The sequence below is a fragment of the Thunnus albacares genome, chromosome 6 (assembly GCF_914725855.1).
Source record: "Thunnus albacares chromosome 6, fThuAlb1.1, whole genome shotgun sequence".
Taxonomy (NCBI): domain Eukaryota; kingdom Metazoa; phylum Chordata; class Actinopteri; order Scombriformes; family Scombridae; genus Thunnus; species Thunnus albacares.
In genome coordinates, this window is record NC_058111.1 from 24,568,115 (window position 1) to 24,584,348 (window position 16,234).

General features: G+C 40.9%; 1 protein-coding gene across 3 annotated transcripts in view; it reads left to right on the plus strand.

Moving 5' to 3' along the window:
- sacs (sacsin molecular chaperone) overlaps positions 1–15,907 on the plus strand; it is a 29,199-nt gene extending 13,292 nt beyond the window's left edge. For 2 of the 3 annotated variants that reach the window (XM_044353315.1, XM_044353314.1), the window contains exons 10-12: positions 523–614; positions 1,979–2,005; positions 2,933–15,907. In XM_044353315.1, coding sequence (XP_044209250.1) covers positions 523–614; positions 1,979–2,005; positions 2,933–14,484 — 11,671 coding nt within the window. In that variant the 3' untranslated portion in view covers positions 14,485–15,907. The remainder of the gene's footprint in view (positions 1–522; positions 615–1,978; positions 2,006–2,932) is intronic. The other variant, XM_044353316.1, reaches the window with a different exon arrangement.
- The last annotated feature ends 327 nt before the right edge of the window (positions 15,908–16,234 follow it).

Genomic DNA, 16,234 nt, shown 5'->3' on the forward strand with positions numbered 1-16,234 from the left:
AGATCAGTTTACGATCTAAGACACAGTCACTGCATCTGTCCATTATTTATATTAACTTAAACAGAAAAAGCAGATGTAAGTGCAGTTACTGTTATTGCAGTTTACAAAGACCAGTTTCTAGGTGGGAAATTTCCACATCTGAAAAGCTGATGCAAATTTGTTCAGCAATATTAACCAAGGTTGTGGCCAAATGCATGATTAGCTAGTGCTTTTGCTGCTGCCTTTGAAAGACAATAATTACATGCAAATAAATTAAAAATACAAATTGAATTACAGATATAGTGCAAATACCGCCATCATGTATTTAAATTTGGCCCTCAGGGTATCTTCTTTTCAGTACTCAGAGGAGAGGAAAAGTTTGTCTTTTAAATAAACTTCATCCACATATGTAATATATAAATAATATATATGTTCTTTTATCGTATTGGTTTATTTGGAGTCCAATGGCTGGATCAATGTCAACATCAAGCTTTGTACTATGGAAATTGTTGGGCAATTTTTTTCCTTTTGCTTTGTCCTAAGGTCGCTGTATCCAGGACTTGAGGATCGTTTCATATTGGAGAACATTAAACCGTCAGTTATGGACAGACTGAAGACTGCAGCCAAAAGCAGAGGTAACAACATTTTGCATACTTAATTTACATGCGGTCTCTTCCACATAAATACTGTACATGTATATATTCATATTATTTGTTTCAAGCAGTGATCAGGAGACTTTATATTGTGAAATATTTAAAATATTTTCTATTTGTTAACTTAAAAATGGGACATGACAGTAAAGCTGTCCGTACAATTTGATAATCTAAAGAAAGCACTGTGCAAAGTATGATGTCTATATATTATCAAATGTGACAGAACTGTATATCAAACTGAAACTGAAAAATCCGCACAGTCCCTGTGGCGACCATCTGGATTACGTGGGGTATGAAGCCATGTTGTAATAATGCTGGGTCACCTTACTCTCCTGCAGTGCCAGCGGGGCATTAAAACTGGTACACTGCTGATAGATAATTTATGAACAGTATGTGTGAGCGAGAACAGAAAGGGAAAGAAAGAGTGAGCAGGCTGATTCATGGAAGAGTTGTTTTTGTGCCACACATTCCACTCGATCCATGAGATCAGATCCTGAGTGCACTCACACCCATGATTATGACAAGAGGGCCTTGTGCCAGACAGAGGGAATACGCTGAGTAACAGATTTGTCCTCTAACCCCAAAATGAAAGGCAAAGAGAATATTGTTATTTAACAAAACAAACAATGCAAATCTCTCTATTTTCTCTAAAATGCGGCATTTCTGATCCACTTTTTATTAAGATGTGAAAATGTATAAGTCTGGTATTTCCACTCCCTATTTGTACAGTCACTCACATAATGTCTACATTACCTTACCTTACCTGACCTTACAGTAGCAGCCTGCATCCATTTTAAATTTTCATAATGCTGCCCATTCTGGCTCCACCCCAACTGATAATGTTAAAGTACCACATTGGATCCTCTGACATCACCTCCCCCTTGTTCTGTCACTCTCTCATTTATTCTCCACAACAAGTATTTTTCCAGATTGTGTGGTAAATCGAGACAGGCTTCAATAATGCATGATTATACCCTGACGCTGAAAGCCAACCATCCCCCACCTGTCTTCCCTGAGGGCCTCTGAAATGATATTTGCCAAGTTATCATAGTTGTCTCATGCTTTGTAGATTAATGACGTGTTGTAATACCATATGAGAGGTGACAGTAACAAAACGTCTTCAAATTGAATAATCATTACAATCATTACTTAATTAATCATTACATGAAACTATTTACAAATATTGAAAATGTATAATTTCATTTGTGAATGTCTGACATCTGTTTTTTTCAAAGTTTAAAGAACAATTCAGTTTTTTTATTCAATGCTGTTCTCTCTATCACATTTGAGTGGCAATTAAAGTAAAATTTATCCCAGTTCTCTAAAATTTGTCACTTGAATTACAGTTCAACAATATCTTTGGGGGTGTTCAGGTAGGTATTTTAGAGTGTGTCAAATGTTGGACTTTTTACTCATAACCCAACTAACGCATGACAGTATAACATATAATTACACATGTTGAAATTCAAAATAAAAATTTTTCCTATAAGTGAAACATATTTACTCATTATCTTTACTATTAATTGTGGTTTCCTGTAGTGTTTCATGGTACACTTTATGACTTGCAGTGTTTTACTTACTTGCCTCTTTAAAAACATTTTTTAAAAGATTTTTAGTATAAATTAAATACATTTATGTGTTTGTGTGTGTGTGTTTGCATGTTTTAAGTCCATAATGTGCTACAATATTCCTGCAAGTTTTAAATATTGAGTATGAATATACTAATTGATTAGATTTTGTCTTTTTCCTAACAAAGTAAAGGTAAATATGTTTTGTGCCGTGTTTGTATTTATTTAGAAAATTATTTTAGTAGATTGCTTTGACAATTTTACAGTTTTACCAAACTGAAACTGAAAACGAAAGAAAAAGGAAGATCAGTGACAGCCCAGAGAGTTGTCAGTTTGTCCAACAGACTTTAGGAATCAATCATCTGTTGTGCAGCCTACTTGACAAGACACATATCTCAAGAAAAAGCCTAATGAGCCTTGTCAATGCACAATGAGTAAAGCAAACATTGCCAAGCCAGAGTAACCACAATCCAATACATTGTATCAATGATCTGGGTGTAAAGAAAACATAGTGAAATATAGTTTCCATCTTTAGACCACGTTTGAAAACATTTGCACTTGTCTGTCTTGCATTTAAAGAATGTATTGTTTTAGTTGCTGCATCATGCAATAACAACAAATCTAACTTTATTGACTTTGATAGTCATAATTGATAGTTATATTTGAGATAATATTTCAAAATTCACATATTAATAAGAGATTCTAATTAATTTTTCTCTCTAATTTGAACAGGACGACCCTGCACTCAACTACAAGTGCTGAACTCTGAACGATCAGCTCGACTCATCAAGGAGATCCTATCAACACCTTGGCCAACTAGAGAGTTCATTGTGCAATGGGAGCCTGGAAACAGAGAGTTGAAGCATCCTACAGTTTCCTGGCTAAAGATGATTTGGAAGCATCTCTATATACATTTTGCTGATGACCTAAGTACCTTTGATGACATGCCTTTGATCCCGCTTGTGCCACTTGAGGAAAGCATGGACAAAGTTCAGCTTCTGCGTCTCAAAATCCCATCCCCCATCATTCTTGTGGATGAGGAAGAGGCACCACTCTCTGAAACCCTTCTTGGAATTATGGAAAAGCTTGGAGCAGTGGTGATAAGAAAGCTAGATCCATGTTTGCAGCACCCTCTGCTCAAGAATTACATCCATTCCTCCTCTCCTGGTATGCTGCTGCAAATTATGAATAGATTGTCAACAAAGCGTTTAGCCAGCCAAGTCTTATCTTTCTCAGTCAAAGAGAAGATCACACTAAGAAACTTCCTTGCTGGACTATCTGACATAACAGAGAAGGAAAAGCATACCTTGCTTGAGCTTTCTATCTTTGAGAAAGTGGGGGCCTGCTCTGAAGGTACTTTAGCATTTACATCACTGAGAGGAGCCAGAGCTTTACATCATAGAGCCAAGTATCCACCAGATGTAAAACTATCCGTAAACCTTGTGAGTTGCTGTGACGAGGAGTCAATCCGCCTCATCAAGATGCTAAATGTAGAACAGGTGAAGACAACAGAATGTTTGAAGATGATTGTTCAGGATATTGAGAGGGGGTTCTACACAACAGATGAAATAACCCAAATCATGCTTTGGGCACTTAAACATCTGGCATTTCTAAAGAATGAAAACTCATCTGTGATTGGGTGGCTTTCCACTCTCAAATTTATTCAGTTGTCTTGTGGAAAGCTAGTCACAGCCTCAGATCTCTTTGATCCCGAGCTGGAGATTCTACAGAATTTGTTCTACATGGAGGAGAAAACCAGATTTCCCACAAGTACATTCACATCATCCCCTGATATTCTTCATTCACTCAGACAACTGGGGCTGAGAAATGAAGTACAGCTGAGTGAGAAAGATGTTCTCCAGGTGGCAAAGAAGATCGAGGAGTTACAAAGCAGCAAGGAAGTGGAGTGGGACTTTATAATTCAAAAGGCAAAAAAACTCTTGCAAATACTCAACAGACAAACCAAGCTGGTAAAATCAGCAGATGCTCAGGCATCTTTGCAAAAACTGAAATGGGTACCTGTCTGCAAAGAGAGACCTCCAACTTATCCTAAATCTCTCGCTTGGGTTGGAGATACTCTCAATATCTGCTCTCTGTCTGAGATGTGTGACATATCCCACGCAGTGCTTGTGGGATCATCTGTAGCACTGGTTGAGCACACATCTGCGGGTATGAAGAAAGCACTGAAACTAACCGTGGAGCCACAGGTGGATCAAGTATTACAGCACCTGAAAGCTGTGAATGACTGGCATAAATCTCAAGCATTTACCACAGAGGACTGGTATCAATTCCAGCAGATCCTGTTTGAGATTTACGGCTTCATGCAAGCTCATCTTGAGGATGCAAGAGAAGCAATGAAATCACTGCCTTTTGATTGGGTGTGGACAGGGAAGACATTCTCATCACCTGGCCATACAGTCTTAAAACCCCTGCCCGATCTAGATTTGCAGCCTTACCTGTACTCCTTGCCGAAGACAATTAGAAAGTTTCACAAGCTTTTCAAGTTTTGTGGTTCAGTTGAAGAGGTTGTCTCGAGCCACGTGTTTGAGGTCATCAGCACCATCCAACAAAGATGTCAAGGAGACATAACCAAGCAGGAAAGCAAACATGATATTCTGCTTTTGATCAACATCCTGAGATGGCTGTACAGCAATCAGATACATGTGGACACTGACATGCATGTGCCTATTCTTTGTTACAAAGATCCAAACAAATTAGCAATGAAGCCCATTCATGAATGTACCTACTGTGACATCAAAGTAGACGATTTGAATGATTTACTTGAGGATGCATCAGAGCCTATCATATTAGTCCATGATGACATCCCCATGAAAACTGCAGAGTGGCTAAAAGTGCCATGTTTGAGCACCAGGCTGATAAACCCAGAGAACCTTGGCTTTGAACAGTCAGGCCAACGTGAACCTCTAACAGTGAGAATAAAGAACATCCTGGAGGAATATCCATCTGTAGCAGACATTTTTAAAGAGCTTCTCCAAAATGCTGATGATGCAAGTGCAACAGAGTGCAGTTTTCTTATTGACATGAGAAAAAACACTGACATTCGAGAGAATCTCCTTGACCCTGGCATGATCGTGTGCCACGGGCCCTCCTTGTGGTCTTTCAACAACTCTGTATTTACAGACACAGACTTCCTGAACATCACAAGGTTAGGTGGATCAGTGAAGAGATGTGAAGCAGACAAAGTTGGCAAGTTTGGTTTGGGCTTCAACTCAGTTTATCACATTACTGACATCCCCATCATAATGAGCAGAGAATTCATGATCATGTTTGATCCGAACATCAATCACATCAGCAAGCACATCAGAGACACGTCTAATCCAGGGATAAAAATTAACTGGAGCAAACAACAGAAGCGGTTGAGAAAATTCCCCAACCAGTTCAAACCTTTCATTAATGTGTTCAATTGCCAGCTTCCTCTAGCTCAGGACTCGCCATACAAATATAATGGCACACTGTTCAGGCTCCCATTCAGAACAGAGCAGGAAGCCTCAGTAAGTGAAATCAGTACCTTGTACTACAACACCACGGACATCTACTCCCTTGTTGATGAGTTCAGCATATGTGGCCATCGGTTCATTCTGTTCACTCAGCATGTTGGAAGTATGGTCTTGAAATACCTGAAATATGAAGAAACAAATCCAGCTGGAGCACAAGATGTTGTCACCATTAACAAAAGTGTTTGGTCATCCAAAGCCTCATACGGACCTCTAAGTATCCTAAAATCTGCAGCCAAGGTTATGAAGAAGGTAGCAAGTACCAACAGGGTACCTGCTGATGTTCCCAAGTCTGGCTGCATCATTCGTGTTGTAGTGGAAGAGTTTCATAATGTCTTCAAACGCATTGTTGATCTCCACTCCCCACTGTTCAGAGGTTCAGAGGAAGATCCCAACCAGTACTTTGAGATGGCTGCTAAAGGTATTCAGACAAGAAGACTAACAGATGAAATGCCCCAAAAGGCAGTTGAGGTCACCAACTGGCTCATTTGCTCATGCATGGATGTAACTGAGGCACTCAAATTTTCCCTCAATGATAGTGGAAAAAGGCTTGGACTTGTGCCTTGTGGAGGAGTGGCTGTTCTGCTCTCAGAGGAAGAGAACAGGAAATGGACAGTAAAGACAAGTACCACCCCAATTGGAGAGGTTTTTTGTTACTTACCTCTCAGGATCAAAACAGGCTTACCAGTCCATATTAATGGCTGCTTTGCTGTGACATCCAACCGCAAAGAGATCTGGAAGACCGACACCAAAGGACAGTGGAATTCTGTGTTCATGAGACATGTCATTGTCCAGTCCTATTTAGCAGCACTCACAATGCTACACTTAATGGCTGAAAGTGGAGAGCTGCTTGACTACAGCTATTACGCAGCATGGCCTGATCCGAGTCAGGTGCATGACGACTTCACATTGATCAGCCAGGGGGTCTACCAAGAAATAGCCAAAGGAGGTGACAGTGAGCAGGCAAAATTTTTTTCAGATGGCAAAACCTGGGTGTCAATCAAATATGTCAGATTTCTTGACGATGCCTTACTCTGTAGGCCAGACATTGGTCCTGCTGCTTTCAAGATTTTCTTGAAATACCTCAAGAAGAGTGGCTCACAAAACCTCTGTGCCGTTGAGCTTCCTGACTGGGTAAAGGAGGGATTTGACGATGCTGGATGTAAAGGAAAGTTGATGGAAAACACCCTCACAGAGAAGCAGTTCTTTTCAGACGTCTTTTTCCCTCACATCCAGGAAATAGACAAAGAGCTTCGAGATCCTTTGATGCATTATGTCTTGAATGAGAAACTGGAAGATTTTGCATCAATCCTCAGGGTAACTCCTTGTATCCCATGTTCTGGTCCCAGTAAGGAACTGGTTTTACCTTCCAGACTCATTCACCCAGAGGGAAGAGTTGCCAAACTCTACAACACTGATGATGGAAGATTTCCTGAAGGAACTTCTAAAGACTACCTAAACCCTGTGTGCTTAGTGAAGCTCGTGCAGTTAGGCATGGTGAAGGATGATCTGTCTTGGGAAGATCTGATTGAACGTGCTGAATCTGTTCCTGACCTTAATGAGAATGATCACACAGCTGCATGTGTTCGCACCAGTATACTACTCAGTCTCATTGATGAGAAACTGAAGATGAGAGACCCAGGAGCTGTTGAGCTCTTAGAAAAGCTACAGGACATCAAGTTCCTTCCATTTCTAACAAGACCTGCAGGGTTCTCACTACCGTGGCATGGAAATAACTTTTCCCCAACAACAATGTTCTCTGCCAGAGAGCTCTTTACAACTGAACATCAGGACACAGTCTGTCTGATGAAGCCAATCCTGAACGAGAACTCCCCGTCTTTCAAAGGTTGTGGTGCGATGTCATTGGCTGTGAAAGACTGTCTTGGTCTAATAAGGAAACCCTCAGTTGAACTGGTCATCAGCCAACTAAAGAAACTATCTCAGTCATTCGATGGTGTCACACTGTATCAAGAAAACATAACAAATGCCTGTTACAAGTATCTACATGAGGAGATGCTACAGGATGAAAATGCAAAGGGGCAAATAACTGAGGAACTGAAAGCGTTCAACTCCATTCTGGTGGAGAACACATATGTCAGTCCCTCCAAAGTTGCATTCCACCTGAATTTTGATGCAGCTCCACACCTTTATCAGCTCCCTAACAAATACAGAAACAGCTGTCGTGAGCTCTTTGAAAATGTCGGGGTACAGCCAAGCTTCAAAGTCGAGGATTTCTCAGCAGTTCTTGAATTTGTGAAGCAAGAATGCGGACGAAGAGCTCTCACTGAGGAGAACTTCCAGCTGTGCCGCAGAATTATCAGTGAAGGAATTTGGAGCTTGATACGAGACAAAAAACAAGAATACTGCCAAGCAAATTATGGTGGGATTCTTCTACCTGACTCCAATCTGACATTGCAGCCATCAAAGTCACTATGCTACAATGACTGCCCTTGGATCAAAGTCAGAGACAGTTCTGTAAAATACTGTCATGGGGATATTCCAAGAGAGGTTGCTGTGAAACTAGGAGCAGTCCCAAAACGTCACAAAGCCTTGGAGAGGTATGCCTCAAATATCTGCTTCACTCAACTTGGAAGTGAGTTTGGGCAGAAAGAAAAACTCACAAGTAGAATTAAAAGCATTCTGAATGCTTATCCATCAGAAAAAGAGATGCTGAAAGAGCTGCTTCAAAATGCAGATGATGCCAAAGCCACTGAAATTTACTTTGTTTTTGATCCGAGAACACACCCCGCAGACAGAATATTTGATGATAAATGGATTCCAATGCAAGGCCCTGCACTCTGTGTATTTAACAATCAGCCTTTCACAGAGGATGATATCAGAGGTATACAGAACCTCGGAAGAGGAACAAAAGAGGCAAATCCAGGCAAAACTGGTCAGTACGGCATAGGATTCAACTCTGTCTATCACATCACTGACTGCCCCTCCTTCATTTCAAACAATGACATTCTGTGCATATTTGATCCACATGCACAGTATGCACCTGGGGCAACATCTGTGAGTCCTGGAAGGATGTTTAGAGATTTGGACTCAGACTTCAGATCTCAGTTTTCAGATGTTCTTAATCTTTACTTGGGGGTTCATTTTAAGTTAGAACGTAGCACAATGTTCAGATTCCCCATCCGCTCCACAGAGATGGCAAAGACATCAGAGATCAGTCCTGTCCCTGCATCTGACAGAATGGTGCAAAACCTTCTGGATAAGCTAAAAACTGATGGCGTAGAGCTTCTGATGTTCCTCAACCACATGGAGAAAATATCAATCTGTGAAATTGATAGTGCAACAGGAGAACTGAAAGTTCTCTATTCTGTAACTGCTAAAATAACTGATGGTGATCGGTTAAAGCGCAAACAGTTTCATGCCTCAGTCATTGATAGTGTGACCAAAAAGAAGCAGATCCCTGCTATCCCAGTCCAACAGATAACCTACACAATGGACATACAGGACACTGATGGCAATTTAACTACATGGATGATCTGCAACCGATCTGGCTTCCCTAACATTGAAAATGTCTCAAAAAGTGTGATCTCAGCTCACAAAAATGAAGACATAACTCTATTTCCACGTGGAGGGGTAGCTGCATGTGTAAGCCATAACTACAAAAAACCCCACAGAGCCTTCTGCTTTCTGCCCCTTTCACTGGAGACTGGCCTGCCATTTCATGTCAATGGGCATTTTGCCCTAGACTCTGCTAGAAGAAACCTGTGGAGAGATGACAACGGAGTGGGGGTAAGGAGTGACTGGAATAACAATTTGATGACATCGCTGATAGCGCCTGCCTGTGTGGAACTGCTGATTCAGCTTAAGCGTCGATGCTTCCCAGGTCCTGATCCCACCATGACTGTACTACAAGGAACACCGCTTCATGTTGTTAAAGATACTTTAAGAAAATTTCTGTTCTTCTTCCCTGTCAACAGACTTGATATACAACCAGATTGGTACTGCCTGGTTAAAGCTGTGTACAACAGTATCCATGCTGACCTGAAGCGCCTGCTGCCTGTAGTCAGAGCACCACATATTGACAACTCTGACATGCACTCTGTCATTTACATTTCATGGGTGAATACATCCGCTGCAAACAAAGGCAGAGCTCTTTTTGACAATCTGCTACAAGATGAGCTTCAGCACTTGAAAAACACAGAGTACAACATCACCTCAAGGAAGTCTGTGGCTGAAAATGTTTACAGGCTGAAAACCTTGCTTCTGGATATTGGTTTGAACCTGGTTCACAGTTGCGATGAGACTGCAAATCTCTACTTCTGTTTGGAAGATTCAGGGATACCAGTAAGTTATGTCACACCAGAGGACGTCCGCAACTTTCTTCACACTTTCTCATCACCAGACACCTCTTGCCATGTTGGAAAACTTCCCTGCCGTCTCCAACAGTCAAACTACAAGCTTATTCATAACTTGAAGCTTCTGGTTGACTACTGCTTCAAAGATATTGAGGTGGATGAAAACAAAATTGAGGGTTTGCCTCTGTTGATAACAATGGACAATATGGTTCAGGTGTTTGATTCCAAGAGACCAAAGTTCCTGACAACACATCATGAGCTGATCTCACAGAGGAAGGAAATGTTCATGAATACATTTTACATCAGGTACAGCAACATCCTGTTGAAGACGGGGGCTGCAAAGATCTTTGACATCAGCAGCTTTGGTGACCTACTGGGGTCCGTTCTTCCAAGAGAGTATCGAACAAGGATCCCTGTAAAGTGGAGAGACACTTTTGCAAGTGAATCCTGGCTAAAGAGTGTGTGGAACTTCATCAGTGAGAATATCGCTGTTAAGGAGGACCAGATTGATATCAAACCCAGTTTTGACACAGTGCTTGACATCCTGAAAGACTGGGCGTTGTTACCTGGAATCAAATTCATGGCAAGAGAAAAGCTGGTTGTCCCTGAGCATGATGTGCTTTTACCTCTGAGTTTGATGAACATAGCCATATTTCCACATGGCCAAAATGACAAAGTCTTTCACACCCTAATGAAAGCAGGGTGCATTCAGCTTGCAGTGAACAAAATCTGTGTTAAAGAGAATCCCATCATGCCTTTTCTGGCACAACATACAGCAAACATTGAAAATCCATCAAGTGTTCTGAAAGCTTTGGAGTACATGATTCAGACATCTGCATTCAAAGCAGCAAACCTGACTGACAAGGACTTTGAGGCTCTTCTGTTGTATTTCAATTGCAACTTGGCTAACCTCACACAGCAGGATGCACAGAGTCTAAAACTCCTCCCATGCTTTAAATCTGTTAGTGGGAGATACATCAGCATTGCAAACTATGGATCAACCTATGTCCTTGCAAAAAGCATCCCCAGTACGGACATAGACAAATGGGCTCACACAGCCTCCTTTGCCTTTCTTGCTGACAGTCCACAGCTGAAAGAACTGTACACCTTCCTCGGCTGCATGCCAATCGATGACTTGGAAATCTACCTTCAACATCTCCTGCCAAAGTTTGAAAATCTGTCCTACGATGCCAAAGTTGAACACATTGTCTATTTGAAGGAGAGACTTTTGTCAATGGAAGAATCATGCGAAGTAAAGGATCAGCTTTATGAGAAATTAGAGGGACTGACATTCATCTACGACTACTCAAACAGACTCAGGCCAACCAAGTTTTTCTATGATGAGACAGTGAAGGTGTTTGAAGTTATGCTACCTGCAAAGTCATTCATACCAAGTGACTTCTTCAAGAAAGTTGAGCAAGTGTCAAAGCCCAAGAATGGGACATTGTTGCTCACATCATGGATAACCTTTCTGAGAAATATTGGTCTCAAGCATGAAGTGTCACAGCAGCAAGTTCTTCAGTTTGCAAAAGAGGTCAGCATCAAATCCCAAACGGAGAGCTGGACCAAAGAAAAAGTGCAAACCATTGTCGATGTTCTCTTGAACCATATTTTCACAGAGAGGACAGACCTGTTCCAGGGTACTTTTCTGAAAGAGCTCTCAATGATATCATTCCTGTGTCCTGAGAGAGCCCCCAAAGAACTCATCAAGCTTCATTCACAGTACCAAGAGATGAGCGGCACACTTCCTCTGATTCGTTTCAGTGGGTCTCAGGTTAATCCAAAATTCAAGCAAACAGATATCATTCACTTGCTCTGGACATCTTGTCCAATTCTACCTGAAAAAGCTACACCATCATGCATTAAGGACCAGGAGGAGAGCACTCTCCCTGGACAGGAACAACTTGACCAAGTGCTGAACATGCTAGGTGTCAACTTGGACCCACCGTTGGAGAAAGTCATAAGCAACTGCAAGAACATTTGCAACATATCCAATCCAGATGATGAAATGGTGAAAACCAGGAACAAAGTCTTAAGGTCCACTTATGAGTTCCTCAATGCAGATAAAAGAGATTTTCGCTACCAGCTTCGTGGGGTGGCTTTTGTCATGGTTGAAGATGGGTGGAAGTTGCTGAAACCTGAAGAGGTCGTGATTAATTTGGACAATGAATCTGACTTCAAACCCTACTTGTACAAATTACCTCTAGAACTTGGTACCTTTCATCAACTTTTTAAACTTCTTGGCACAGAGGATGTTGTGTCAACTAAACAATATGTTGAAGTGCTGTGGCGAATTTACAGAAGTTCAGAGGGCAAGCAGCTTGACCCAAATGAAATGAGAACTGTGAAAAGGGCTGTTTCAGGATTGTTCAAGTCTCTTCATAATGATCCAGTAGAAATCCGCAAAGATCTTGAGAGTATAAGAGATTTGATATTTTATCTGCCAAGCCATGATGGTAGATTAGCAAAATCCAATAGTTTGGTGTTCGATGATGCCCCACACTACAAGAGCAGAATTCAGGGTAATGTTGGGGTTCAGATGCTTGTAGACATGAGCCAGTGCTATCTGGGCAAAGATCATGCTTTCCATACAAAGCTGATTATGCTGCTTCCACAGAAATTAAGGCCAAGACTGTTGAGTAGCATTCTTGAAGAGCAACTCGATGAAGACTCACCAAAAATGTGCCAGTTCGGAGCTCTGTGTTCACTTCAAGGTCGCCTCCAGCTATTGCTGTCATCTGAGCAGTTCATCACAGGACTGATCAGAATAATGAAACATGAGAATGAAAATGCATACCTTGTGAATGAGGAAAAAGCCATACGTCTCTGCAAAGCACTTTGTGAAGGATTGAAAGTATCTTGTTTTGAGAAACTCCAGACGACATTAAGAGTGAAAGGATGTAGTCCCATCCCACACAGCTGCAGTGAAACACTTGCCTTCCTCAAGAGGTATGGGACAGCTGTGATTCACCTCTACATCCAGCACTCAGACAGCAAAGACATTAATTTTCTCTTAGCACTGGCTATGACATTGAAATCTGCTACAGACAATTTGATTTCTGACACATCCTATCTAATTGCCATGTTGGGCTGCAATGACATCTACAGAATCACAGAGAAGCTGGACAACCTTGGTGTAAAATATGATTCAACAGAGCCTTCAAAACTTGAGCTACCCCTCCCTGGAACCCCCATACCAGCTGAGATACATCACACTCTCCTCATGGATCCAATGAATGTATTTTATCCAGGAGAATATGTTGGTTACCTTGTAGACTCTGAAGGTGGAGATGTGTATGGGTCCTATCAGCCCACCTATACATACGCCATCATTGTTCAAGAAGTAGAAAGAGAAGAGGAGGAAAACACAATTTTCCTTGGAAAATGCTTCCAGATTGACATTGGTTACAGTGAGTACAAAATAGTCAGTTCTCTTGACTTGTACAAATTCTCAAGGCAAGATGAAAGTGCCCATGTACGGGACACCAATGCCCCATCGACTCCTACAAGCCCAGACAGTCGCACCCCTGGTCTACGAATGATCCCTCCTCTTTTTGCTGGGAAGGAAAACCACAGACCACCCCCACAAAAGCAGTCTCCAAAAAAGATCAAACTTCATGCTTTGCCGGACATTTTGAAAGAAGTGACCTTAGTAGTTGAACAAGCTTGGAAGCTTTCTGACGCAGAGAGAAAAAAGATAATCCGCCGATTGTATCTCAAGTGGCATCCAGACAAAAATGCAGAGAATCTGGATATTGCCACAGAAGTCTTCAAGCACTTACAGAATGAGATAAACAGGATGGAAAAACAGACTTTGGCTGATCAGCAAAATACAGACAGAGCTTCCAGGAGATCCTTCTCCACATCATCAACTCGTTTCCAATCAGAGAAGTTCTCATTTCAAAGGTTTTATTCATCGTGGAACCAAGAAGCAACAAGTCACAAGTCAGAGAGGCAACAGTTCAGGGAACATTATACAAGCTATGCAGGTTCATCACACTCACACCGTTTCTTTGTGCCCCCAACTTTCAAGACAGTTGGAAATCCTGTGGAAGCTCGCAGGTGGCTGAGGCAAGCCAGAGCTAACTACTCCGCTGCTCGGAATGATCTTCATAAAAACGCAAATGAGTGGGTTTGTTTCAAATGCTACCTGGCCACAAAGCTTGCACTGATAGCTGCTGACTATGCAGTCAGAGGAAAGTCTGATAAAGATGTGAAACCGACAGCCCTGGCGCAAAAAGTGGAGGAGTACAACTCTCACTTAACAGGACTTGCCAATGATGTTCAGATCCTGGAAGGATATGGTGTGGACAGTCTGAGAACTCGTTATCCTGATCTCCTGCCATTTCCACAAATCCCCAATGACAGATACACATCTGAGGTAGCAATGAGAGTGATGGAATGTACCGCACGGATTATTATAAAGCTTGAAAGCTTTGTGCAGCAAAAAATATAATTACTGTTGTTCAAGATGACAATGAAACTATAGTATGCATTGATCCTCTGTGGCACAGAGGACACCTGTGGCTGTGTGCAATACAAATCATGTACATCATTTTGAATAAAACTGAAGTATCCAGCTGGCAGCTTATGGTACATATGCAGTTTCTACCTATGGTGGTGCTGTGGCCCATGCACAGAAAATAAATGTATGGCTCCCATAACCTATTAGGCTGTCTCAATATAGATTTGCTGTAATATGTGAAAAAAGAAAATCTGCATATGCTGTACATACAGATGCCTCAGCAATACGTTTTGTTTACCAAAGTCCCCCACATTGAGTTAGATTTAAAAATATGCTGCTTTTTTTACTTTATATTTTATAAAAAAATATATAAATACATATATTTTCTTGCTACAGAAAACCAGTTGAGTGAGTGTACTCAAAGGATGCCCTTATAAATGAAGAAATCTCTAAATGTCAAATACTGCAATTACTGTCATGCAATGTGTCCTAATTGCAAGATCTAAGCAAGTCAAGGAAATTACAATCATGTTTTTAAATAGTCTTTTTTTGTATTTCTCGGTTGATTTCATATCATTTCTGTAAAAGTTGTAAATTTTATGTAACATAGGCGTTCACTTGTTTATGGACAAAGCACTTTTTTGAGACTTCTCATGTACACGCACTTGCACTTGTAGAGAGCTCGTGTCACCCCAGCATCTCGGGAGAATCCAACTGTGAATTGAAAAACTTAATGTTACTTTAAACACAAGTGGTTTTTTTTTTATTGGGGATATGTTTTGTTATAGCTACGTTAAATGTTGTGCTCTATACAGTAATATTTGGTGACTATTATGCATCATTTCCTGTTCATATGAACCTAGTGTGCTCTGGGGCCCTAAGGAGAGTGAGTCTCCTGGTTTGATAACTAGGACAGAGTAAGGACTGTAGCTCAGCTTTTGCTTAAACAAGTCATCCAAAAGTTTCTTTCTGCAGTGATGGCATGTTTGGGAATAATCAGTAGGACAGTTTGATAGAATGAAGAGCCATATATATGCTATCATTTGGGCACAACCCTTAGCATGTAAACTTCTGCCAGCATGAAACCATGTTCATACAGTTTTTGTGATTTGAACTTTGTCTGGTTTAAGGAACATAAAACGGCACCAAACTGTGGTGCTTGTATGTTTTTACCATTTTACCAGATTTGTTTTACCTTTGATTTGAAGGACTATACATACACAGACCACATCATGTAAATGTCATTTTGAAACATAATTTAAAATGTGCTTCTTGGTATCTGTTGTCTTATTACACCTCAAGCTTGAGGTGACTCAGCCAAGAGATTCCCCTTGAATAAACCTTGGAGAACCTTGTGTATCATACATGATGATGTACACTGTGCCATAGAAAGGCCTAATAAATTCACCTTAAATAAATGTTGTCTGTTTTTGTTTCTAGGCTCATTTATTTTTAAACAACATAATATTTTAATTATTTGTCTATAAATGCAGGACTAACTAATCTCTGGCTTTAGTATTTTACAGTATTTTAGAGATACATTTGTGGCATTATGCTGTTTTTAAATACACATGCCCACAATCTGATTTTCTGACATGGCATCTTTTCATTGCAGTCAAACATTGGACTTGGGAAATGTTAAATTCTGAGCCAGATCTTGCATATCATGTGAGCAGGTACTGCTAAGGTTATGACCAGGCTAGCTGATATTTGATAAGTATCGTCATGTATGGATGTGCAC